The sequence below is a fragment of the Oncorhynchus nerka genome, linkage group LG5 (genome assembly GCF_034236695.1).
Source record: "Oncorhynchus nerka isolate Pitt River linkage group LG5, Oner_Uvic_2.0, whole genome shotgun sequence".
In the NCBI taxonomy this organism is placed as follows: domain Eukaryota; kingdom Metazoa; phylum Chordata; class Actinopteri; order Salmoniformes; family Salmonidae; genus Oncorhynchus; species Oncorhynchus nerka.
The window spans coordinates 24,426,830-24,452,031 of NC_088400.1; the positions used below are offsets into that span (position 1 = coordinate 24,426,830).

Here is a 25,202-nt window from a genome sequence, read left to right on the forward strand (position 1 = left end):
TAACGAGAGGATAGATATCAGTTATTTAATTTAATAATATGACAATTAGCATAGATATATTAGTGAACGTAGACATAAGCTAAACAAAACATCTAAAAGAGTAAAACAATATCTATGAATTTGTAGGTTATTATTATGATTTTTTTACCAGGAAATTCTTGTTTTTAAATGCATGACTCAAGCAGACACTTGCTCGGTCATTAAAAATATGACATTCCAAACGCATGTTGAATCCCTGGGCAACTTTCCAGTGATGTAGGGAGCTAGAAGGTGATTCTTATTTTTAAACATTTTTATAAAGTAGATTTTCAGATGTTATGTAAACAATAATGCAAGCAAATTTGGCGACATGCCCAAATAGAAACAAAGGCACAAATTGGGGCTCATCAAATAATATTTGAGCAGCTGGCACAGTGGACTGAATGAGGTAAACTTTTATCCCAGGAATGTTAAATACATTTCAGTATTAAAGAACGACAGCTTATGTGCAAACAATTAGTTTAATGTGCTCCCAATGACTAGTAGACAGTAGAGTTTTAATGCCTCCAACCAGACCTGCCCAAACCAAAACAGCCAACAACCGGGCCTGAAGATATCCCTCCTTGCAATCAACATTTACTAATCCAACACAAGCACATTCACTATCATCATACTACTACTACACAACAGAGAAAACATATACAAAAAAAGGGAAGATATTTTTGTCAGGTGAATATTAAATGATTCATATTGATTCACAGGCTGTCTTTCTCTAACAGTCCAGAGAGGTCTGATGCAGGGCAGTTATTGGCAACCTATAGACGTTTCTATAAGCCCTTACAGTGCTTTCAAACTCAGACACAGAACAGTATGGGAGTCAAGAGCAACACTTGTTAAAAGCTGCCTGTCACAACAGTTAGGTTACCACTTCCAAATAATAGTATTGATACATTAAGCATTCAATGGTTGTGATAATTGTAAAAATAGTTCTGCCATTGAAAATCCTAAGGGGGGACTACATTAAGTGTAAATAGCTAACTGGTGACAAAGATTGGCACTACATTTTCCCTTATGATACACATAAATCAATAAATAACATTACTTGACAAATTATTTCCTAAAAACATTTTTTTTTTACATAATAGAAAGCATAAATGTGACGCAATTCAACATGTTGTTACATGGACATGAGATGTGAATGTAGTAGAAGTCTCCATTTAGAAGTCATTTCTACCAGTACAGTACATGAGGATTATAAATCCACTGGCCTCCTCAACTTCCTGTTAATTCAGTGCATAATTAAATTGGTTTGCAAACTTTGCGTGTTTCAATTTGTCCATTTTATTCATGACGTCTGTCACTCGCCTCATGGAGCTCCTGAAAAATAAAGTAGTAAAGGTTTAGAATTACCGGTGTTTCAAAATGGTTACATCCTATCACCAACACCAGTTATCCTACAGTAAGTGTTAAGGTGAGGTTTCAATAATCATTCATCCTCTCAAATACACATTGGGAATTTGAAACTATACAGTACACGGACAAGTAAATAGTTACACATGGGACGTTTAAGCCAAGTGCAACAAGGTTACAGTATATATATTTAAATAATACATCTATTAAACACCCAACGTCTAGTGAGTGCAAGGTCATATATCCATTGTGTTGGGGTAATACTTCCTTTAAGTTAAACACAAGAGACAGCCACTTGTTGCAGTACTTACGGGTTGAAAACCTTCTTCTCTAGTCTGGAGCGTGAAGTGTTAACACCCTTCTTCAGATCACTGAGGTTGGGGTACTTCTTCTTCTTGCCCTTCCCCTTGCCTTTCTTGCCCTTCCCAAAGGATTTGGAGGACCCCAGGTCCTCCCCAGTGGCAAGTTCTATGTCCCTCATCAGCTCAGGGTCCCGCCAGTCTAAACAATCAAATAAACTTAGATTACCAGACCTAAATATGGCGTGTAGTCTATAGACATCCAATCACACACGGTAGACACTCAGATTCAGAGGGGTTGGATTAAATGCAGAAGACACATTTCAGTTGAATACATTCAGTTGTACAACTGACTAGGTATCCCCCTTTCCCCAATCACACACGGTAGACACTCTGACCTAAACATGGTGTGTATCAGCAGACATCCAATCACACACGGATGACCTAAACATGAACATCCATTTACTCCCAACACTTGGATGGACCAGAAGACGAGCATGTCCAAACATTCAAACACAGGACAAATTGAAAAGACAACCAAACACTGGATTATGGTTTTAAATAAAGGACAAAGTTAAAATGACTCTTACAGACAACACAGTGTTGAAGACCTGATGAGGCTGTAAGAGACCGAGTCAGAGACATACTGCCAGCCCAGGGCCCAGACAAACAGTATGTGTTCCAAGGTCCTACAGGAGGATGTTGATGGTATGGAGGATTAATCATGGCTGTGATGGCCCGCTCCAAAGCTACGCCTGACCTTGATGGAATAGGTTAACTGCACCATCAACTCAGCCTCATAACGACAACAAACGAGAAAATAATTGAAAAAATGTTTGGTATTTTGGGTCCAGCGTTAGGGCTCTCCTCAATCACCCCTGAGAGCGACATGTGAGAGCCTGTAAAAAAGGGGCACCAATTTTAGTTACAAATTAATTTGGAGTGGGGGGTGTTCGTCTCCCCTGGGGTGGCAGGCAGGGTCGGGTGGGGATGGTGAAAGCCCCCTATTACATGAGCCCTGTGATCCCTCTGTGGTTAAGTCCTGCCTTTTGTGTGCTTTCATTCCTATCCCCAGGATGAGAGAAGGAGAGAGAGAGAGCCCTTATTAAGTTAAGCTGTCTGAAGCCCCTGCAGCAGGGGCCTTTTCTCTGTCAACAGCCTCGTGTCCACTCCAGCTGTGTCCGTCCACCCACCACAGACACTCCATACACACACCACACAGGCAGCTGGGAGCTTGGACTGACACTCCACACAGACAGAGCCTCGGAAGCCTGGACTGACACTCCACACAGACAGAGCCTCGGAAGCCTGGACTGACACTCCACACAGACAGCTGGGAGCCTGGACTGACACTCCACACAGACAGCTGGGAGCCTGGACTGACACTCCACACAGACAAAGCCTCGGAAGCCTGGACTGACACTCCACACAGACAGAGCCTCGGGAGCCTGGACTGACACTCCGCACAGACAGAGCCTCGGGAGCCAAGACTGACACTCCTCACAGACAGAGCCTCGGGAGCAGTCCTGGCCTGTGCCTATTTACTCTGCTGTTATCCAAAAATAAACATACACTTGTTGAGACTGTGATTTTTGAACAATTTCTCTGATGTAAATGTAATTTCAGGGGAATAACCTAGGGGTTTTGGAGTGTGGAAAATAGCTGCTATAATAACTGTGTTGAAATAACTCCTCAATACAAGCCTGGAGTATCATTAATCAAATATTCTGTCTAACTTTATTACTAAATTCAGTTTTAGCCATCGTGAGCCAAATAGCAAATTAACTAATTGTCATGACTATAATTGGGAACTCTAATTAAAACCTACTTATACCTTAATGTGCCAAAGACTGATCATGAACCGTAACTGTTTCTCTCAGACATTGAAGACATGCAATTTTAACAGTGTTAACTTGATCATCTATCACAGCCTGACCAAACCTATTTTGAGAGTATGGAATGGTTTGACAATGGAGTTAATATTTAGGATAGAATTGGCATCGAAAGATAAAAGTGCTGCAATGTCTACAAGCCATGGTCTATCTCTCTTTCTGCCTGACAACAGTCAGAGACCCTGACATCGGTTAGTTCATATAGAATTTAAAATACAACCTATGAGTGTGTGGGGCCACACTAAGAAACTATTTGAGGGCGTTAAGAGTAAAAATCAATAGTGCCCTATGAGAGTGAGTGGAGTGACCAGGCAGGCAGAGAGGATTGATGGATCTCTGCAGGTCCTTATAGGGCTGGTGTGGGTGGCCTGGCGGGTGGCCTGGTGGGCCGGCATGCTGCTGTGCTGAGCCACTGTGGCCATAGAGCCAGAGACACACTGTGTGGCAGCGTCTGGATGAGTCTACAGCGCTGATGGAGTGGGGGATCAATAGTGTAGTTAGTTACAAAAGATGCTATTTCACAAGCCAGTGGCCAGCGGCCGCCCGAGTCAGCTGGCCCCGATACCTGTTTGTTAACAAGTGACTGCAGGCAGAGAAAGCACATCCGACGCCCCGCTGGCAGCAGCCAACACACCCTTAATTGGCTTTTAGTGCGGCCTCCAGGATAGAGAAAGAGAGAGCCCAGAGCCAGAAACAGCAGTCCATTATCAGGGGTATTGATGACTGTGATTCCATCAGTTCATCTTTTCCTGAACTAAAAAGGCCCTCATCCCCGTGCTGTGGAAGAACCGCTGGCTCCCTGACTCTGGTGCCGTCTTGCTCCTGCCCTTTGTGTGATGGGATGGGAGTGATAAACAGTTCTGAGGGAGGCTGGGAGTGATGGATAGTTCTGAGGGAGACTGGGACTGATGGACATTTCTGAGGGAGGCTGGGACTGATGGACAGTTTTGAGGGAGCCTGGGAGTGATGGACAGTTTTGAGGGAGCCTGGGACTGGGAGTGATGGAGAGTTCTGGGGGAGGAGTCAGAAGCAGGAAGTGTTTCCATTATCTCTCCTTCTTTACCACAGACTAGACCAGAGAGAGCTGCCACTGCACAGGGCAGATATTAGTAAGACCTTTATGAAAGGGAACCTATCAACGCCATCAGATTTCCTTTACAATATTACTTCCATTACTGTGTCTGCTGTCAGCTAGATAATTATACAAAGTCTTTTTTCAGTTGTAGTTTTTTGGAATTGAAGTGTCTAATAGGAGCCCTCTTATGTCCCTCACCAGGCTGGTCCTCTCTACGTTTCCATTCCTCTTTCTCCAGCCGCACAGCGTCCTCAGGGTTGGTGGGTTTTCCCAGCTCGTCTCGTGGGATGATCGGCCCATGGAAAGGACACTATGGGAATCAGACATTCCTGGCCTCATCAACAACGATCCTCTACATGTCACTTTCACTCTAATTCTGCCTAACTGCAAAGCCTCACTTACTGGTATCTAAACCTATTACCAGTAGAATATATACAAAAATAGAAATTACAATGACAGTTGTAATACTTTCACCAAAAACTTAAAAGCTCACCTTGACTCGGTCCTGGCGTTCACAGAGGCCTCCGTTGGGCATGGGGGTTTTGCACCTGTGCTTGACGGGCTGGAAGCGGCCAGCGAACGTGATGTACCTGGACTTCATCTGGGCAGCCAGCTCCTTATTCTCCACCTCTTCCTCTACCTCGTTGGGAACCCAGAACTGGTGCTGGGAGCTATTCCTGGACACCAGGATAGAGGGAGGGGTGTGAAGAACTGTCCATGCTCTTTACTAATATCAATCTGTAGCAATGGTATAGCTATTAGCTGAGAATTTAGTCAGAAGTATTATGGGAGAGTCTCTTTTCAGAACTCATAACACTGTTTATCTCTAATAACAGCTTTACAGTGACTCTGAACATACCATAGTGCTCTCTAGTGGCCATATCAAAACCAATGAAAACTTAGCGAAAAGTTCAGCTCTGTGCAGTAGTTCCATTTCAATGTATACTCAATAAAACATGCTAGTCATGGAGGAAGTTGGGAGTCTGTATGTACTTGATGATTTTGCCTGCAGTGGGTTGCTCCTCTCCCCAGTAGTAGAGGTCCAAACCGAAGGGGATGACTGGAGCTTTGTCCCTGTCCTCACTAGCCTGGTATGTGGGGTCCACATGACCTCCTGCTGCAGAGCTAGAGAGAGATGGAAAACAGTAGTCACAAGTCGTTGAGGCTGTGGTTCTTCTCTTTGGTCGAGACAGACATATTTCCAAAGTAGCCATCCCAAATCCCAATTCATGTGGAATAATCATCCAGAGCTATGAAGTGAAGCAGGGAGGGGTCACCTGGTGCTAGGTGGCTGGGGTAGGAGGCGCTGCTTGAAGAGGCGGAGTGTGGCGGCTGCACAGGTGGGGTCCTGCTCCTCGTCAGTGGCTCTCTTCCTGGGTCTGGAGAGGGTGTGAGAGGCTCCTGTTGCAGGACACTTCACTGGAGGCTGCACCGGCTTCTTACAGGCCACAGAGGTAGAGGGGGACGGCTCTAAACCTGGAATGACCAGCAGAGTAGTGTGTCCATATGTTACATATTACATCAAGAACTTCCAAATACTTTTTATATGTACGGATTTATCAAGCACATTCTACTGCTTTAGTGCTGTGTGCTCACTGCTCAGCTCAGATAAATAGCTGTCCCACAAGAATCTATTTTCCTAGCCTCTTGGAAAACATACGACTCTCCTCTTAAACACACTGGCCCTCCGCTGAATGTCTAAATCTCCATCTGGCCCTGAAGCCTGGAGATGTTGCCCACCCTGCTGTAGGTAATGTTAACCCAGTTATGAAGTGAAGGCCAGGGCAGGGAGAGGTGGAGGAGATGCTCTGCCACTGTGCGTTACCTCCTGGGTGGGCAGAGAGGGGCTGTAGAGGGGCTCTATGAGGGTCAGACTGAGCTTAAAGCTGGAAGAGAGATCACAGCTCTGCTCTAAGCCGCACCTGCCCCAACCCCATACCAGGACAACTTAAACTTATTAAAACAAATAAATAAAACATGTTTAAAGAGCAGTTGTTACCTCGCAGAGGACAAAGTGGGAGTTACCTTACAGCTACGCATGTAAGCATCTAACCTCATCTTCATCTCCTCTCCTAGTAACAGACCAGATACATTAGAAAATCCTTTGGAAATGAATAAACATTATTAATGACACAAATGTATTTGTGAAAATAATACACATAAACAATTCCCCCCAACAAGAAAAAGGGGGAAAAGGACAATAAAAGAGAATGTAATGTTGGTCAGAGGCACAAGTCTTCTTCCTCATCAGAGCCCATTCCCTGCATGACGTAGGCCTATCCCTGGGTTAATCCAAGAGTCCTCCATCGCTCTGACATACGGCATCGTTCTGTGCAAAGACCCCATCTGAGGAATTGTGAAATACTACCAAATCCTTTATTTTTCTGTTCAAATTGACCAAAATGGTAGCTATTTGTCTGAAGCAATAAAGTTGCAGGTGTTAAAGAGATAAATCAATAATAGTACATAGAGAGGTCTAGCAGCAGGGAGACACGGCGCTGGGCTGCCAATGGTGGGTATATTGATTTTCCTGAGTTCAGCAGGCCTTGTAATTAAAATGTAAATTTGAGAAAGAGATAACGTCCTGACAGGACTGCTGGGATAAAGGGATAGATAAAAGAGCAGTGGAGAGAATGGAGAGAGAAAGAAAGGGAAAGGCCAAGCTCATCCCTCTCTCTTTGGATCAAAGCTTGGTTTCTAGAGGAAAATAAGAGTTGTTTTCTGAGAAACGGGTTGACGCATTTGATAGATTGGTCTGATAAGTTAAAATAAAAAAAACAGTGCATATTCACAAAAATGTTCTCTGTTTTTTTTCCTAAAAGAGTAGGCTACCTTTTATTTATTTAGTATTTTTTATTGTTGATTGCACCAAGGCTACAGATATTATTATTTTTGTCCTAAAACTGAATCTTGTATTTTGACTTGTTCCATTGGATTGGCTTCATGTGTACCAAATCCCTGAGGTATCTGAGAAAACATCTAAAGCAGCCAGGAGAAACATCTACAACGTGCCGTTAAAGTCCTCAAGCCAAAATCAATAGAGATCCAGTCAAAACACGGGTACTAAATACATCACATTTAGTACCACTAAAAACACTACTTTGCCAGATTCATTCTGGGACCAAATCATAATTATTTACCCCCAGGAGGACTGCTTCCAATTTAATGAGGAAATATCCCTTATGTAAGTCACAAAGAATATTGTGTGTGTGTGTGTGTGTGTGTGTGTGTGTGTGTGAGAGAGATCACCTCAGCCTGGCTGTGGTAGGAAGCATGCTCTCTCCCTCCCTACTCCCTGTGGTCTAACCCCCCTACAGAGACTAGGGAGCATTCTCTCTCCCTTCCCACTCCCAGTGGTCTAACCTCCCTAGAGACTAGGGAGCATTCTCTCTCCCTTCCCACTCTCTGTGGTCTAACCCCCCTACAGAGACTAGGGAGCATTCTCTCTCCCTTCCCACTCCCTGTGGTCTAACCCCCTACAGAGACTAGGGAGCATTCTCTCCCTTCCCACTCCCTGTGGTCTACCCCCCCTACAGAGACTAGGGAGCATTCTCTCTCCCTTCCCACTCCCTGTGGTCTAACCCCCCTACAGAGACTAGGGAGCATTCTCTCTCCCTTCCCACTCCCTGTGGTCTAACCTCCCTACAGAGACTAGGGAGCATTCTCTCTCCCTTCCCACTCCCTGTGGTCTAACCCCCCCTACAGAGACTAGGGAGCATTCTCTCTCCCTTCCCACTCCCTGTGGTCTAACCTCCCTACAGAGACTAGGGAGCATTCTCTCTCCCTTCCCACTCCCTGTAGTCTAACCCCCCTACAGAGACTAGGGAGCATTCTCTCTCCCCTCCCACTCCCTGTGGTCTACCCCCCTACAGAGACTAGGGAGCATTCTCTCTCCCTTCCCACTCCCTGTGGTCTAACCCCCTACAGAGACTAGGGAGCATTCTCTCTCCCTCCCCACTCCCTGTGGTCTAACCCCCTACAGAGACTAGGGAGCATTCTCTCTCCCTTCCCACTCCCTGTGGTCTAACCCCCTACAGAGACTAGGGAGCATTCTCTCTCCCTTCCCACTCCCTGTGGTCTAACCCCTACAGAGACTAGGGAGCATTCTCTCTCCCTTCCCACTCCCTGTGGTCTAACCCCCTACAGAGACTAGGGAGCATTCTCTCTCCCTTCCCACTCCCTGTGGTTTAACCCCCTACAGAGACTAGGAGCATTCTCTCTCCCTTCCCACTCCCTGTGGTCTACCCCCCTACAGAGACTAGGAGCATTCTCTCTCCCTTCCCACTCCCTGTGGTCTACCCCCCTACAGAGACTCTCCCTTCCCCTTCCCACTCCCTACAGAGTGGTCTTCCCACCCCTGTGGTCTACCCCCTACAGAGACTCTCTCCCTTCCCACTCCCTGTGGTCTACCCCCCTACAGAGACTCTCTCCCTTCCCACTCCCTGTGGTCTACCCCCCCTACAGAGACTCTCTCCCTTCCCACTCCCTGTGGTCTACCCCCCCTACAGAGAGACTGAGGCTAGATGGATGTTGTAAATTACAGCACTGGGCTAATAGGAGCTCATTAACAGCATTGCATTGTTAATTTTCCATGGCTTCCACAGATCACTTCATAGATCACTCATCAAAGTAGCCTGCCCGGCCATGCTACAGACTTTGTAGGCTGGTTCCTATTCACTTTAAGAACATTAAATAAACCAATCAAGCCACTGGACAACACACAAGGAGGACGGTTTTAGGGCTAATCAGATAACAAATCTAATTTAAGTGACATGGTCAGTTTCGTTTGAAAATGTGATGACAAGGAATTAGGTGGAAAATGTAATGTGAACCTAAAACATTAATTTATTTTTTATTTAACTAGGCAAGTCAGTTATTATCAGTTTCTTATTTACAATGGCGACCTAGGAACAGTGGGTTAACTGCCTTGTTCAGGGCAGAATGACAGATTTGTACCTTGTCAGCTCGGGGATTCGATCTAGCAACATTTCGGTTACTGGCCCAACGCTCCAACCACTTGGCTCCCTTAAGGCTGAATCTGAGCACACAATGTATATCGAAACAAGATGTCTTTGATCACATGTCCAGAAAGGATTCAATTTGAACTTCTTTAGCCAGCAGGTATAAAAGGAGAAATCTTCAGTTCAAACAACAACAAAGCGGTCAGCCCCGCCTCTGTTTTGGTAAACAGCTGAGGGATGGAGCTGGAAAAACGTAACCACTCAAATTCATAGACAGAGCTTCGGATGCGAGGACTGACCATCCTATAGAACAAAATGACAGTTTTAACCATGTTTTGAGGCTATACAGTGTTTGCATTGCTTACAAAAAAAGACAACAAGTTTATATTTTGGGTTCTGATGGAGTATGACAATTGAACTAAGCATGAGGCATTTTTAAGTTATATTCTTCAAGAATCAATTGGTGTATATCGCTAATTTGAAAGTAAAAAAATGGATGTAGTACGGTAATTGCAGATTGCCCCTTTGTCAACTATTATGACAGTGTCAGTTGGACACAAGGCTGTTATAATCCACTTGCATTACAGACAACCTCTGATCTCTGTGCATGGCACGTTTTGTTACAGCCTTGCAACCATATATCAATATTGAGGCCATTAGCAATTACATAGACTGGGAAAATGAACTTCTGGCTATAGAACTGGAACAAACTGGTTTGCTGTCATTGATGGAAGACCTTTTATAAAACATTGGTCATAAATCATATAAGGGGATTTAGCACAGGTAAATGAGCAATTATGTTACTTACAATTGGTGAGCAGTTTGGATAATTGAGTACAATGCTGAAGTACTTTTGAACATCTGAAGTTAAAACCAGCCTGGAACGTGCCTGAGGCCTAACCTACGACCTTTACCAACACTGCACACGTTGGGCTTTAAACAATCACTCTACAAACAAACCAGCTTTTAGAGGCATTCTTTGGCACCTTACTCATGTTTATCTGAACCAATCCAATCAATAGTATGTGATGTGTGTGTGGTGATATCCTGAGGCGAGGGCGAGAGCTTACTGGGATTACTCTTCATTATGCTCTTCTCAGATGCTGTTTGTATGGCTGTGACCCTGTTGTGTATGCACCTGCCCCTGGTCCTCTGCAGCTGAGCAAACTCACCGTACTCCTCCCGTAGATGGTCTGGAATGTGGGGTTCAAAACCCTCCTTCTCCGGAACCTCCTCAAAGTCATCATCGTCGTCATCGCTGCCCTCCGGCGCTTTCATCTAGTGGATGGGAAGAGGGTATCTTTGTAAGTACAGGGTCAGCTTAACATGGTTGACTGACTATGGAAAGGACCACTTCACCATTTGGGCTCCCGAGTGGCGCAGAGGTCTAAGGCACTGCATCTAGTGCGTCACTACAGACACCTTGGTTCGAATCCAGGCTGTATTACAACCGGCCGTGATTGGGAGTCCCATAGGGCGGCATACAATTGGCCCAGCATCGCCCAGGTTTGGCCGGTGTAGGCCGTCATTGTAAATAAGAATTTGTTCTTAACTGACTTGCCTAGTTAAATAAAGGTTAAAAATAAAATAAACTACTAAATGGTAATGCATTAGCAATGTAGCTAGTTAGACATGTTATTATAAACTAACAATACATGAGAAGGACTATCCTTACTTGCCTAACATAAAACTAGGCCTCTTCCTAAGACCACAATAATCAAACAGCACCGTCCGTATTCTCCATGCTCCTACATCACTAGAAATAAACCGAGACACTCTTCTCTCCCAGTCTTCCTCAAGTCCCCTACCCCCTCTCCTCCCTGCTGTCTCTGTGTTTGTTTGCAGACAGGTTACAGAGGAATTAGGACCTCATCAGCAGTTCCCCGGTTGCTGATTATCACTCAAATGGTATCCCCCACGGCCCTCAGGGTGTTCACAAGATTTACAGCGCCCCGAACGGCTAACTCGGCAGTAACGTGGGACGTCTTCACATTTTAATTCAAAGCCTTAATGGAATTTCCACTTGACCACATCCAATTTTTGTCTGCTTCCTTTTGACGTAGTGGTTTATTTGACCACTGTGCCATCTAATTGTCAGTGCGTATAACAGCACTTGTTTAGTTAATTTTGTCATTGAGGTTAAGGGAGACAGAGAGGGAGATTTACATAAGTGTTTCTCCAGGAGGCAACTTAGTTATTTTTCACCAGTAACTGTAATTGATACAATATGATTGACTAAGGTAGTGTTTTTCAAACAGACAACTTAAAAGTTTACAAATGATCTGAAAAGACAACATGTATTAGTTGTAAAGGTATCTAAAGGCTGTTGTTAACCTTTAGATACATTTGCTCAACTACCCCCCCTTCCCCAGTTTGCACATAAGCACCTCTCTGTTCTGGCCAATCCACTCACCTAATACCCAAATCTTAGCCTATCCTTTATTCCTGAAAGAAGAGGAAATAAAACTGTTGGAAGCAATAGGCTGTCCAACAGATGGAGAGATAAGTGTACTGTGGCCCTGATTCACAGGTGTGGGAGAGGTGTCTGTGTGCGGAGCTGATAAGGAACCCGAGACAGGCTAGTCAGAGAGAGTCCGGGTCACCAAGCGATATGGAGGGCTCTCACCTCTGAGCCAGCCAGCTGTATTTCCTCAACACAATCGCTTTCGGGAGATCTACTCAACAAGAGCTGAGAGGACTAGGTGGTAACCACCGGCCTAGGTATTAGGCTTCCAGCCATAATCACTACCAAATAAACCCCCCAAGTCTGATTACTCAGGCTGTGCACTTGACTATTTATTGCATCCCACTTCTCAGACAACAGAGCATGAGTTGGATAAAACTAAACTGATGCTGGCCACCGTGTCCATGGCCCATGTCTACCTGCCTGTCTGTTAGAAGATGCTGCTGAGAACAAAGAAGGTGGTGTGCATGGTCTCCTCCTCTCCTCTGCCTGGAGCCTCTACCTGCACATGCTCATCTATCACCCAGCCTGTACGTTTTGCTATCACTCTAACACTAATCAAAAGAGAAAACTGTCACCGGCGCTGACCTGTGGAACCTCCCAATTACGCTCTTCAGGAATGACAGGGGCACTTAACTCCCCAGGAGAGTAAATGACCACCATCAATCATGGCGGAATAACAATGAGCTGCCTTGGCCGCAAATTATTTTTGGGGTATAGAATCCGAGCAGGGGAATTTATGAAAAGTGAAAAGCAACCCAAGGCTTTTTTCTCTCCTCCTCCTCCCCTCTCTAAGGGAGGCTGTTCTGTTCTGCTCTGCCTGGGGGATGAAGCGAAGCCAGCATTGCCGCTAAACAGAATTTATGCCTTTTAATTTACTCAAAAAGGTAGTTAACCATTCCCTGTGCTACAACGCATAACAGAATGCCATTTAAATATAGGGGTCATTTTCATAAAATATTACCCATAATTCTCATGTCCTTGGTTTGTCTAGGGCACGCCACGTATGAGCCACTGTTTCATGCACGCCTTTCCATTTATTCAGCTTAATTGCTTTCATGATTACCTTTATGTCAAGTAGTACAGGTAGATCAAAGCTTGCTTTTTATTTCTCTTATTGCCCCTCATTTTATTTTTCATTACCGCATGTGAGCGGTGTTGAATATGGCAGATTAGGGTCTAAACTGTCTTTGGATGAGGTCTAAATTACTCCCTGTTATCGCTTTCAACAGGGAGACGAGCCACAGTGGCACAGTAATGTACATGTTGCTCAGAGAGCAGCCACAGTAATGTACCTGCTGCTCAGAGAGCAGCCACAGTAATGTACCTGCTGCTCAGAGGAGCCACAGTAATGTACCTGCTGCTCAGACAGGAGCCACAGTAATGTACCTGCTGCTCAGAGGAGCCACAGTAATGTACCTGCTGCTCAGAGAGGAGCCACAGTAATGCGCATGTTGCTCAGAGAGCAGCCACAGTAATGTACCTGCTGCTCAGAGAGCAGCCACAGTAATGTACCTGCTGCTCAGAGAGCAGCCACAGTAATGTACCTGCTGCTCAGAGAGGAGCCACAGTAATGTACCTGCTGCTCAGACAGGAGCCGCAGTAATGTACCTGCTGCTCAGAGAGGAGCCACAGTAATGTACCTGCTGCTCAGAGAGGAGCCACAGTAATGTACCTGCTGCTCAGAGAGGAGCCACAGTAATGTACCTGCTGCTCAGAGAGGAGCCAAAGTAATGTACATGTTGCTCAGAGAGCAGCCACAGTAATGTGCATGTTGGTCAGAGAGCAGCCACAGTAATGTGCATGCTGCTCAGAGGAGCCAAAGTAATGCGCATGTTGCTCAGAGAGCAGCCACAGTAATGTGCATGCTGCTCAGAGAGCAGCCACAGTAATTTACATGCTGCTCAGAGAGGAGCCACAGTAATGTACATGCTGCTCAGAGAGGAGCCACAGTAATGTACATGTTTCTCAGAGAGGAGCCACAGTAATGTACATGCTGCTCAGAGAGGAGCCACAGTAATGTACATGCTGCTCAGAGAGCAGCCACAGTAATGTACCTGCTGCTCAGAGAGGAGCCACAGTAATGTACCTGCTGCTCAGAGAGGAGCCACAGTAATGTACCTGCTGCTCAGAGAGGAGCCACAGTAATGTACCTGCTGCTCAGAGAGGAGCCACAGTAATGTACATGCTGCTCAGAGAGGCCAACTAGATGGTGGTGAATAAGTGGCTCATCCTTCGCCCTGCACTTAATACAACAGACACCTGCGCTTACGAGACACGAAGACCAATTTAATTGTCCCACAATATTACAACAATATCAGATTAAATAGTAATTAACTCATAATTATTGATATTCGAGAGAGAGAGAAAGAAAGAAAGCAAAAGAGCAGTATGATACTTGAAGAAATGAAGGATATTTTTCTCTATTTCATAGAATATAATAATGGTTTCTAATATAATAATGGTTTTGGTAACACTTTAGTTTGTGTTGCGTTGTGGATTGCACTCTCTCTCACTTTCCCTGTTTGGGGGGCAGAATCTGCTAAGTTAGAAGAGAGTTGTTAAAGCGATCCTCTCGTACCTTACCATTGTGGTAACACTTGACACTCAGTGTCATGACACGTTATAACACGGTCATAACCATGTCATAATATGCCATAACAGCTAACAACTTGTCATAATATGTTCATGACACATATTGAAACCTGTTGACATATATTGCGTTATTTTATGGCTGGTTATGACACCTACGGAAGAGTGTAAAAACCAGAGTGAGTGTAAAAGAGTGTAAAAACCATGACAGTGTCATGAAGTGTATTATCTACAAGTTATTTAAAATATGACAACAAAGGATTTAAGAAACACACTTTCAAACAAAAGGAAACTTCTTGACAGGAAAAAAACTCATTTGAATAAATGTGGGTTTGACACTTATGTAGGTGTCATAACCAGCCATAATATGCAATATATGTCACAAAAGGTGTAAATATATAGGTCATGACCGTGGTAATACCATATTATTACAGGTTATGACAAGTTATGTCAGCTGTTATGACTTGGTTATGACCGTGTTATAATGTGTCATGACACTGAGTGTCAAGTGTTACCACAATGGTAAGGTATGAGAGAGCCAAATCCCCCAACTTAATGTTTACCATAGAAATGGTCGCTTCAACAACTCTATTCTAATTTAGCGGATTCCACCCTCAAACTCAGGGAAAAGGAGACAAAGTGCAATCCACAACGCAACACAAACGTTCTACATTACTCCAGGCCCAGGTACAGTCTTTCATTCCCAGTAGCTAGCAATTTTGGAAAAGGAGATTGTTATTTTGTTTATACCAGTTGTCTTTAATCCAAAGCAGTTATTTCTCCGTTGATAGATTAAAACCCCATGGAATAATATTACCAGCCCACTAGAAATTCCTGGTCGACAGACATTCTTTTAGTTTTAATTCTGCAGTGATAAAATCAGGACTGCAATCTTGAGATGACAGCATTGTAACTCTTATAAAGGGGTGTGCATGGGGAGGAGAAACATTTTGCTGACACAAGCCTATCTAAAACATGGGCTCTATCCCTTATCCCCACCGTAGCATTTAAAAACAGACATTTTTCCTATCCTGTACAACGTATAAAGAAAATCACATTTTCTCTCTCTTACAAAATACTCCAGGACAGTTCCAAGATATTTATTTTAATTTTAAGTTAACTATACGGATATCTTCCCCATGAATGGTCTACATAGCAAATACAGCAGCTTTAGGCTACAACTGCGGTGTTATTTGTTACTATTTATTCCTTTGTATTTCAGAGACAATAATTGTATGTCATTCAATCAGGAAAATGTGTGTTCTTTTTTCATTAAAAAAAAATATATAATTATCCACATTTCCCTAATTAGGCTAATTAAAATTCTGCAAAGGTGTCCATGATACATTTTAGAGACAGAAGCAAGCGCAATAAATAAGAATATGATCCATTCCTTCCCAGTGCTACTTGGCGTATCATTCCTTCCCAGTGCTACTTGGCGTGCCATTCCTTCCCAGTGCTACTTGGGGTGCCATTCCTTCCCAGTGCTACTTGGCGTGCCATTCCTTCCCAGTGCTATTTACTGTGTCATTCCTTCCCAGTGCTACTTGGCGTGCCATTCCTTCCCAGTGCTATTTGCCGTGTCATTCCTTCCCAGTGCTACTTGGCGTGCCATTCCTTCCCAGTGCTACTTGGCGTGCCATTCCTTCCCAGTGCTATTTGCTGTGTCATTCCTTCCCAGTGCTATTTGCCGTGTCATTCCTTCCCAGTGCTACTTGGCTTTGAAACATCCAGGGTGAAATATGGATTGGCCATGTCCAAACCTCTGTCCCTTCCCCCAGTGAAAGGTGTAGGTGAGGTTCTGGTTATATATCCACCACTTACTGGGAAAAACACCCTTCAGGGGGCTAAAGTGCTCCCTGTGCCCTCTAATATATTTTCTATGATCTAATTAATTGTGTAACAATCTCAATGACTTTGTGCCCTGGGAAGCGCCCGCTCCAGTGTACTCCTTAAGTCTGTTATCCTTTAAAAAATATATCTTAGGAGGCAACGTCAGACAACTCAACTCAACTTCATTTGTCTTTTGGCAAGTTTGATGGCTATGCATTTAAAAACCCATTCAATCTTATAAACCAAAAATGTTATGTACTCAGCTGTGATGGTCCTTCGTTCATCTGCTATTTATATGCTAATATCCACTCTCACTGGAAGGTAATTATTACAGCAAACCAATAACTCAGGTGTATGGGCTGCTGGAGCAAGGCGGCTGGGCCAGGGGAATGCCCGGCCAGGGGAATGGAATTAAGCGCTGCGAGTCGGTCGGTCGGAGGACACACTCAAGACTGCTGGAGGTGAAAAACTCTTTAAGTTGTCCTCCATTGTCTCTGCAGACAATGTAATGCCCCTCACTGCCAGGCTGTCCCTTGTGGCTGTAAGACAGCATTCAGTCTCAGAAACACACAAGTCCACAGGCAGACAGACAGACACCATCTCCTCAGCATACAGGAGTATATTACATTATGCATTACTGTGGAGGGAGAATGTGTTCTGTGAAGATTGTAAAGGCTTTAATGCAAGAATCATTTAAATACATTTACTTTCTTTACATAAGAAAATGTAGCCTAACGCAAAATGTGCTTTGGTCTTGGAAAGCATTTCCAGTCACATAGTGATTGATGTTAATGAGTATTTCCACCATGCATATATAGCCTAGCTACTATTCGATTGGTTCTGTGGTCAAGAGCCATGTCAAAATACTGGGTGGTACTTTGTAGCAGCATTTGATAAAAAGAGTTTCTGTCATAAAGTAATGAAGTGGGAAAAGGCCTATTGGGTAAATAAGATTCAATGGGAGGGAGAGGATCTGACATGAAGACAAACAGAAGGGGGACTGAGGGATGCTTTGGGGAGGTGGAGATAGGTACCAGCCAATAGTAATGGTCCATATTCCAGACCTACTACCGGACTGGGTGTCTGGGGGATACACTAATGAGGGCCCCTTAGGGGCCTCCCCTGGGACCTCATTCTGGAGGGGATCGCCAGGTCACCTGACAGATGAAGTTATATATGTCTACATCCTCCAAACGACACTGTCAGCTTCCCCAATGTCTTTATCCTGAACGTCTGGAACAGGCAGTGGGCCAACCAGCGACGTGACACGGGCGCAATCATAGGATGATGAGACTATTACTTAGCCCATCTGATGAATATATTTGAACTATGTCTAGATAAATGCATGCTGAAAGTGGTTCACATTAAATAGGCCCAGTCTCTGAACATCATAAAGATAATGACATTCGGGGATATAACAACAGTTATCCTGCTTACTGATCTCAAATGAGTGATCATGTGCTTGACTGAACCCTGTACAGATCAGTGGTCAGTGTGGATCAGGAGTGCAGAGGGTGAAGACAGACTAGGCCTGCCAAGCCTCTACGTTAGCTCCCAGACAGAGTGTGGAGTGGTGCTAACATTAATACCAGTCAGTCTGTAGATATTGTACACACGGCCTGATCAGGTGAGGATGAAGCACAGAACAGGCAGGGGGAAAGACTCTCTCTGTTTATCTCCAGTTTCCCAATGTGAAAAACAGAGAGACATCAATTACTGCTCTTCCTCCTGGTCCTGATAAGATGCCTTATCTGGGTAAACAACGCAATATTCATCCCATGCTGCATGTTCAATGTGTGGGGAGGGGGTTGAAAAGGTGCCTGCTTTACAAATACTCCCTTCTTTACCATAAACCTCAGTGACCAATAATTAAAGGTGCTTAAATGAGATCCAGCCAGCTGCAGAGTGCTGGTGTCAGACACATCCACCTCTTCCATTTATCAAATGGGTGCCACTGCCAGCAGACAGAGAGAGAGAGAGAGGATGGGTACTGACTGCTAGAGAAAGAGGGATACTGCTGGAGGAAGAGGTATACTGCAGTACAGCAGGCACTCAGTCTGGATGTGGGTTAAGGTTTGGCCCTTTTATTTACAATAGGACTAGGACGGAGAAGTGGGTCCTACATGGAGTATGGATTGCTCAATCAAATATCAAATTGATGTCAAGAGTACATTTGAATTAAAACAGTTTTCATGGATACGTTTAAAGCAAGCATACTTTTTGCTTTCTGTTGTACTCACTGAAGCCTGATAGAGAATTAATGCAACATAGAATTAAAACGTAACATAAATTATCCAAATCCATGATTGGATCTCAAATGTTTCTGTGCATGTTATGCAACTGTGAGGAGGTACAATGTAGTGTAGTCCTGCAGGCCGAAGGCATACAAATATACTAACTACAAGGCTATTAAGGGTTGAGTTGTTTTGGTAATTACTTTGTTCCTTGACTTCACGTCTATGTTTTTATGTCAGTGGAGTGAGAAGCAGCTAAACTACCATCTTTACCTTTTTGGATTTCTCAATTTTACTCCCAATCAGCACGGGTTTATTGAGTCGAAAAAGCAATCACATCCTTGTCAGAGCCCCGATAAAGCGAATACAGTAATGAAATGCTTTTAAGGGTAAAAAAGAAAAACTAATTATGATAAAGGACTTTAAGTTGTTGCTTTATCACACGGCATTGGAAATGTTGTCTGACAGTGATAAACCTTTACAGGTAGCAGTATGGCGCTCTGTCACTGTCACTTCCCCGCGTTCCCTCAAACGCAACGCTCTCTTGCTCTCCCTGCCCAGTTAAAAAGGGACGTCAGGTGTCATAATGATGAGTCTCATAACTGCTAGGTATGCGTAGTATTCCAGAGGGGGAGAAATGGTTCTGTCTATTAATACCTGAAGCACTGCCTCTCCATTCTTTCTCGCTGTGCTAATCTCAGCCTGATGCGTTCCATTTCAACACCGCTATCATACCTCGCACAAATGTCCAACTATTCATTTTTTAAATACAACTACTGTGGTTCTTCCGTTTCCAGGCGCTGAAACAATTTAAAATAAAAGACATTACAGAAGTGCTGAACATGGAATTAGATTTGAGGGACTTTTGCCTTCAGGTATTAATGGTATTGAGGCCATGGACAACATGTCAATGATGCCGCTCAGTTTTTCCAATGAGAAAATCAATAACAATAACATGTGGGATTTCACAGTTTTCAGAGAAGATCTGAACATAAATATGTAAAAGTGAAGAGGATAAATATGTCTGTATTAAAAACACAGCAATTGATGCATACTGCATTAGTGCAATCTATTTACTTGTATTTAAAACAGGATTTTACCTATGGATAATACAGACCACACACAGATATCTGCACACTGACGTTTGTTAAATGATCCTCAATACCGTACTGATAGTTGTCAACCCCTCGAGCCAGGCCGTTAACCCACTGTTCCCCGGGAGCCGAGACGTGGGTGGCGATTAAGCCACCTCTCTGATTCAGAGGGGTTGGGTTAAATGCAGAAGACACATTTCAGTTTAAGGCATTCAGTTGTACAACTGACTAGGTATCCCCCTTTCCCTACTCATATGGGGCGGCAGGCAGTCTAGTGGTTAGAGCGTTGCAAGTTCGAATCCCCGAGCTGACAGGGTAATTTTTTTTGTCATTCTGCCCCTGAACAAGGCAGTTAACTCACTGTTCCTAAGCTGTCATTGAAAATAGGAATTTGTTCTTTACTGACTTGCCTAGTTAAATAAAATAAAAGTATGGCAAGTGGTAAACCTCTTCCTCTCCGTGGGTAATACGTTGTGAAATAGTGCCCTCTGCTGGTAAAAATATATACTTGCAACCAGGCTGAGAAGTCACATGAACAACTGGACAATAAAAAGGAGGAATGCATGCAAAGAAAAATATGATCTGGATTTCTTGCAAATTATTATATTTCTCGACACCTGCCCTTGTTGCTAAATAATGTTTTCATTGTACTCACCACTCTGCGATGCCTGGCCTTGTAGTCAATGTGCAGGTCTTCATGTTTCTGCAGAGCTCTCTCCAGCGACGACTTCAAGTCTATGGCACGTCTGAGGAGCGGTTCTGGCACACCCGCCTTGGTGAAAACCTTGGGAGATAGTAATCAACTTTTTGCCTGTCCTGGAACATGTATACAGGTCCTAAATAGTATCAACATTACTATCAAGCAGACCTGGAGCCTGTCCTGCAACATGTACACAGGTCCTAAATAGCCATGTTACTACCTGGTACTCCTTGTATATAGCCACGTTACTACCTGGTACTCCTTGTATATAGCCATGTTACTACCTGGTACTCCCTGTATATAGCCATGTTACTACCTGGTACTTCCTGTATATAGCCATGTTACTACGTGGTACTCCCTGTATATAGCCATGTTACTACCTAGTACTCCTTGTATATAGCCATGTTACTACCTAGTACTCCTTGTATATAGCCATGTTACTACCTGGTACTCCCTGTATATAGCCATGTTACTACCTGGTACTCCTTGTATATAGCCATGTTACTACCTGGTACTCCTTGTATATAGCCATGTTACTACCTAGTACTCCTTTTATATAGCCATGTTACTACCTGGTACTCCTTGTATATATATAGCCATGTTACTACCTGGTACTCCCTGTATATAGCCATGTTACTACCTAGTACTCCTTGTATATAGCCATGTTACTACCTGATACTCCCTGTATATAGCCATGTTACTACCTGGTACTCCCTGTATATAGCCATGTTACTACCTGGTACTCCTTGTATATAGCCATGTTACTACCTGGTACTCCTTGTATATAGCCATGTTACTACCTGGTACTCCTTGTATATAGCCATGTTACTACCTGGTACTCCCTGTATATAGCCATGTTAGTTTTACTCTGTATTGTTATTCACTGGGTATTTATTCCTTGTGTGACTATGATTATTTTTTTCGACCCTTTTTTACCCAATTTCGTGATATCCAATTGGTAGTTATAGTCTTGTCCCATCGCTGCAACTCCCGTACGGACTCAGGAGAGACGAAGGTCGAAAACCATGCATCCTCCGAAACACGACCCTGCCAATCCGCAATGTTTCTTGACACACTGCTCACTTAACCCGGAAGCCAGCCGCACCAATGTGTCGGAGGAAATACCGTACACCTGGCGACTGTGTCAGCGTTCATGCGCCCGGCCCGCCACAAGGAGCCGCTAGACCGCGATAGGACAAGGATATCCCGGGGACGCTGGGCCAATTGTGCGCCACCTCATGGGTCTCCCAGTCGCGGCCGGCTGAGAAACTGCCTGGGATCGAACCCGGATTCTTAAGTAAGCATTTCACTGTTAGTCTACACCTGTTGTTTACTAAGCATATGACAAATACAATTTGATTTGAATGATGGGCACAGGCAACTGTTTTTGAAAATCAGTTGAATTTGAAGCCCTACCTGAACCCAGTACTGGACAACAGGCAGGTGTTTAGTGCTGAGCAGTTTGTGCAGGTCCTTCATGGTGTTCACCACTGCTTCATTTTCCTCTGTCTCCTTTAGCTTTAAATCTGTGGGGATTGAGGAAAACTACTGAAAGGTTACATTCCTTCCCTGTCTGGCACATTTAAAAAAAACAGCACTTCTTATTCAGCGTGGTCTTTTGGAAGTGTTGATTATAACTATTTCGAGAATTATGTTAAAGGTTACGTGGGTTCCTATAGGTCTAACTGTCCTGTGTGAGTGACTACTCACCTGTGGAGAGGTTAAAGGTTACGTGGGTTCCTATAGGTCTAACTGTCCTGTGTGAGTGACTACTCACCTGTGGAGAGGTTAAAGGTTACGTGGGTTCCTATAGGTCTAACTGTCCTGTGTGAGTGACTACTCACCTGTGGAGAGGTTAAAGGTTATGTGGGTTCCTATAGGTCTAACTGTCCTATGTGAGTGACTAATCACGTGTAGAGGTTAAAGGTTACGTGGGTTCCTATAGATGTAACTGTCCTGTGTGAGTGACTACTCACCTGTGGAGAGGTTAAAGGTTACGTGGGTTCCTATAGATGTAACTGTCCTGTGTGAGTGACTACTCACCTGTGGAGAGGTTCAGGTCCAGGTTGTATTTGTGAGATATGAGTCCTGTGTTGCGTATGAATGCATCTTCTACCAGAACATCCTCTATATCGCTGTCTTCATCACTAGGATCCTCTTCCTCCTTCTCCTCATTGGTTTTCGTTGCTGTACTTGTCTCTGGATTCTTGGGTTCCCTCTGGAGCTCCAGGTCTTTACTACAACAGGGCTGTTCGTCTAGGTCACTGGAGGTGCTAGCCTTCTCATTAGGCACAGAAGAGACAGAAACGGTTGAATTATTGGCTGGAGTTGAGGTATCTAGGTCACTGAGGTCAAACTCTGCAGGCAGAAGCAACTTTATGCAGTTGTTTATCTCTGTAAGACACTCTTCAATCTCTCCTGAGGCATCTGAGAAGAAGCAACAACAACACATAGAAAAGTTATACATTAACTACACTCAATGCATGAAAACCCTGAACCTGGTGTATAAAGGAAGTGATACAATATAATTATTATAATGATAATAAAAACAATAGTAATAATATGTACGGTGTGCACCTTCCATTTCCTTGGTGGCCTTTTCAACTTTGTCTTTATAAATCCTCCCCAGTCTTTTCTGTCTCTCCTCCTCTCGTTTCCTCTCAGCTAGTGTTCTGGCCTGAACATCATGAAAGTCCACCTGAAAGGAACACAAACAAACAAGATTATTGCCAAACAGCACTTCATTTACTTGTTTTACTGTGACCTTTAAAATGATATAATACAGTTAATCATCCTTCTTACCTTTTTAACCTGCTTGAGAAAGTGGTAGCCCAAGGCCAGTTTCTTATAGGCTTCTCCATAAGTGGCCTGCCATTCTTGCACAGTTTTGATGGCAATGGTCTTCAGCTTTCGGGCCACCTCTTTGGGTGGTGGAAGAGGCTCATCTGAGTCCGTCTCCACTGTCAGGTCCAGAAACTCCTGGAAGTTGTCCACCAGCAGGACCCTGAAGTGGTGTGAGCGGGTGAAGAGTTCACTGACCATCTGGAAGGCTGACAGGCGGATCTCGGCATGCTCCTGGGCCAGCTGCGTCATGGTAAGGTGGTAGAAGTGTTCAATGTAGTCGTTGGAAACTCTGTTAGAGGAGCAGTTGTGTTTGACAGAATTAAAATTGTACTCATTTTTATGTAAAGCTGAAGCAGAATAAGTAAATTAGCTATAGGAAAGAACGTCCTACTTGCATATCTTTTTCACTTCCTTCAGTTTATTTGGATTTAGTTGTGGTTCCCCAGATGTGGTCAACTCTTCCACGAGCTCTGACAACTTATCTCGTTGTGCGTGGTCCATCCTTTTACCTGAAGTGCTGGGAAATAAACCACGAATAGTAACGGTTGTATGCAAATTAGCACAAATGTAAAAAGCAATGTAGCTAACAAAGCCAACGGTGACACTCCTGGGTATACTTGAATTAAAGTGGTAGCTAATGGCATTTAAAGAGACTAGACAAAACAAACTAGCTATATGCTAGCTAGCTGGCAAATACGTAGACAAAGACTACTTCACGAGCGAGACACATACTAACTCCAGTACAGTACGTCCACATAGATTTCCTTTCAAAATATTTTCTGACGAATTCACGACAGTCGTATTTAATCATAATTCATAATTGTGAGTTTATGAAAGACATTGCTGGCTGCTACAGTATCTGGTTTCCGAGCTACTGTAGCAAAGTCTGTAGCAAAGACAGCTAGCTAGCTCCCCCTGAATGCCTGTCATGCTGAGCATGCGTCGCCCAGCCCTAGCCAATCAGCTGCTTCAAACAAAACACAGTGACTTCCGGTCAGGAATTTTCTGCGCCTTCAGTAGGACACAATATCCCGAGAGGATCCTTATGATAGATGCTTCAGGTTGTTTTAGCGTTCATAGCAATTGTTATCAACTGTACTGCAGGAATGGAACGTAATGGAACGTGGAGCAAAAACATTGTTATCAGATTAGATGCTTTTGAAAAACTAGATCATTACTTCGAGGATTACTTTTAAATTCAGAGAGGATGTTGGCGAAAAACAATCTTTGAAACTTCTTTGTTTTCTCAATTACATTCAAATCAGCATTGAAAAAGGGCGCAAATTTAAGTTTGTTCCACCTGAGCGAGTCTGACCACAAGTCATTGACCACTATGATGACACACCAAATGTATTTGATGGATCGCGGGAAAAGAGCAGCAATAGGCTTTTGTAGGCTACAGTCCTAGCTAGGTCTTCCAATGTTGCGACTTCTGTCGGCTTCCAAAGACGATCAAATTTGAATAAACGCTTGGAGGTAAGGATGACAGCAGTGGTGTAGTCTTCGGCGATACGGATATCACAAATTATTAGTGGTGGGAAAAGTACTCAATTGTCATACTTGAGTAAAAGTAAAGATACCGTAATAGAAAATGACTCAAGTAAAAGTGCACCCAGTAAAATACTAATTTTGTAAAATTCTAAAAGTATTTGGTTTTAAATGTACTTAAGTATCAAAGGTAAAAGTATAAATCATTTAAACTTCCTTATATAAACAAGCCAGATGGCACAATTTTCTTGTTTTTATTTTATTTACGGATAGCCAGGGGCACATTCCAACATAATTTACAAACAAAGCATTTGTGTTTAGTGAGTTCGCCAGATCA

At 43.7% G+C, this 25,202-nt stretch overlaps 1 protein-coding gene across 4 annotated transcripts; it reads right to left on the minus strand.

Annotated features, from left to right (window-relative positions):
- Positions 1–414: 414 nt before the first annotated feature.
- On the minus strand, positions 415–24,308 carry uvssa (UV-stimulated scaffold protein A). 4 transcript variants are annotated; one of them, XM_029648694.2, is made up of 14 exons: positions 24,114–24,306; positions 23,769–23,894; positions 23,336–23,666; positions 23,111–23,231; positions 22,577–22,960; positions 21,950–22,059; positions 20,489–20,617; positions 10,789–10,894; positions 5,933–6,131; positions 5,649–5,780; positions 5,149–5,332; positions 4,854–4,965; positions 1,701–1,890; positions 415–1,356 (listed from the first exon to the last, which is right to left on the minus strand). In XM_029648694.2, exons 2-14 carry the CDS (start codon positions 23,876–23,878, stop codon positions 1,263–1,265), a joined length of 2,202 nt encoding a protein of 733 aa, XP_029504554.1. In that variant the 5' UTR covers positions 23,879–23,894; positions 24,114–24,306; the 3' UTR covers positions 415–1,262. The 4 variants fall into 4 exon arrangements, with proteins under 4 accessions (XP_029504554.1, XP_029504553.1, XP_029504555.1 ...); XM_029648693.2 differs by having other exon boundaries at positions 24,110–24,306; XM_029648695.2 differs by lacking the exon at positions 24,114–24,306 and having other exon boundaries at positions 23,773–23,862.
- Between the last annotated feature and the right edge of the window lie 894 nt (positions 24,309–25,202).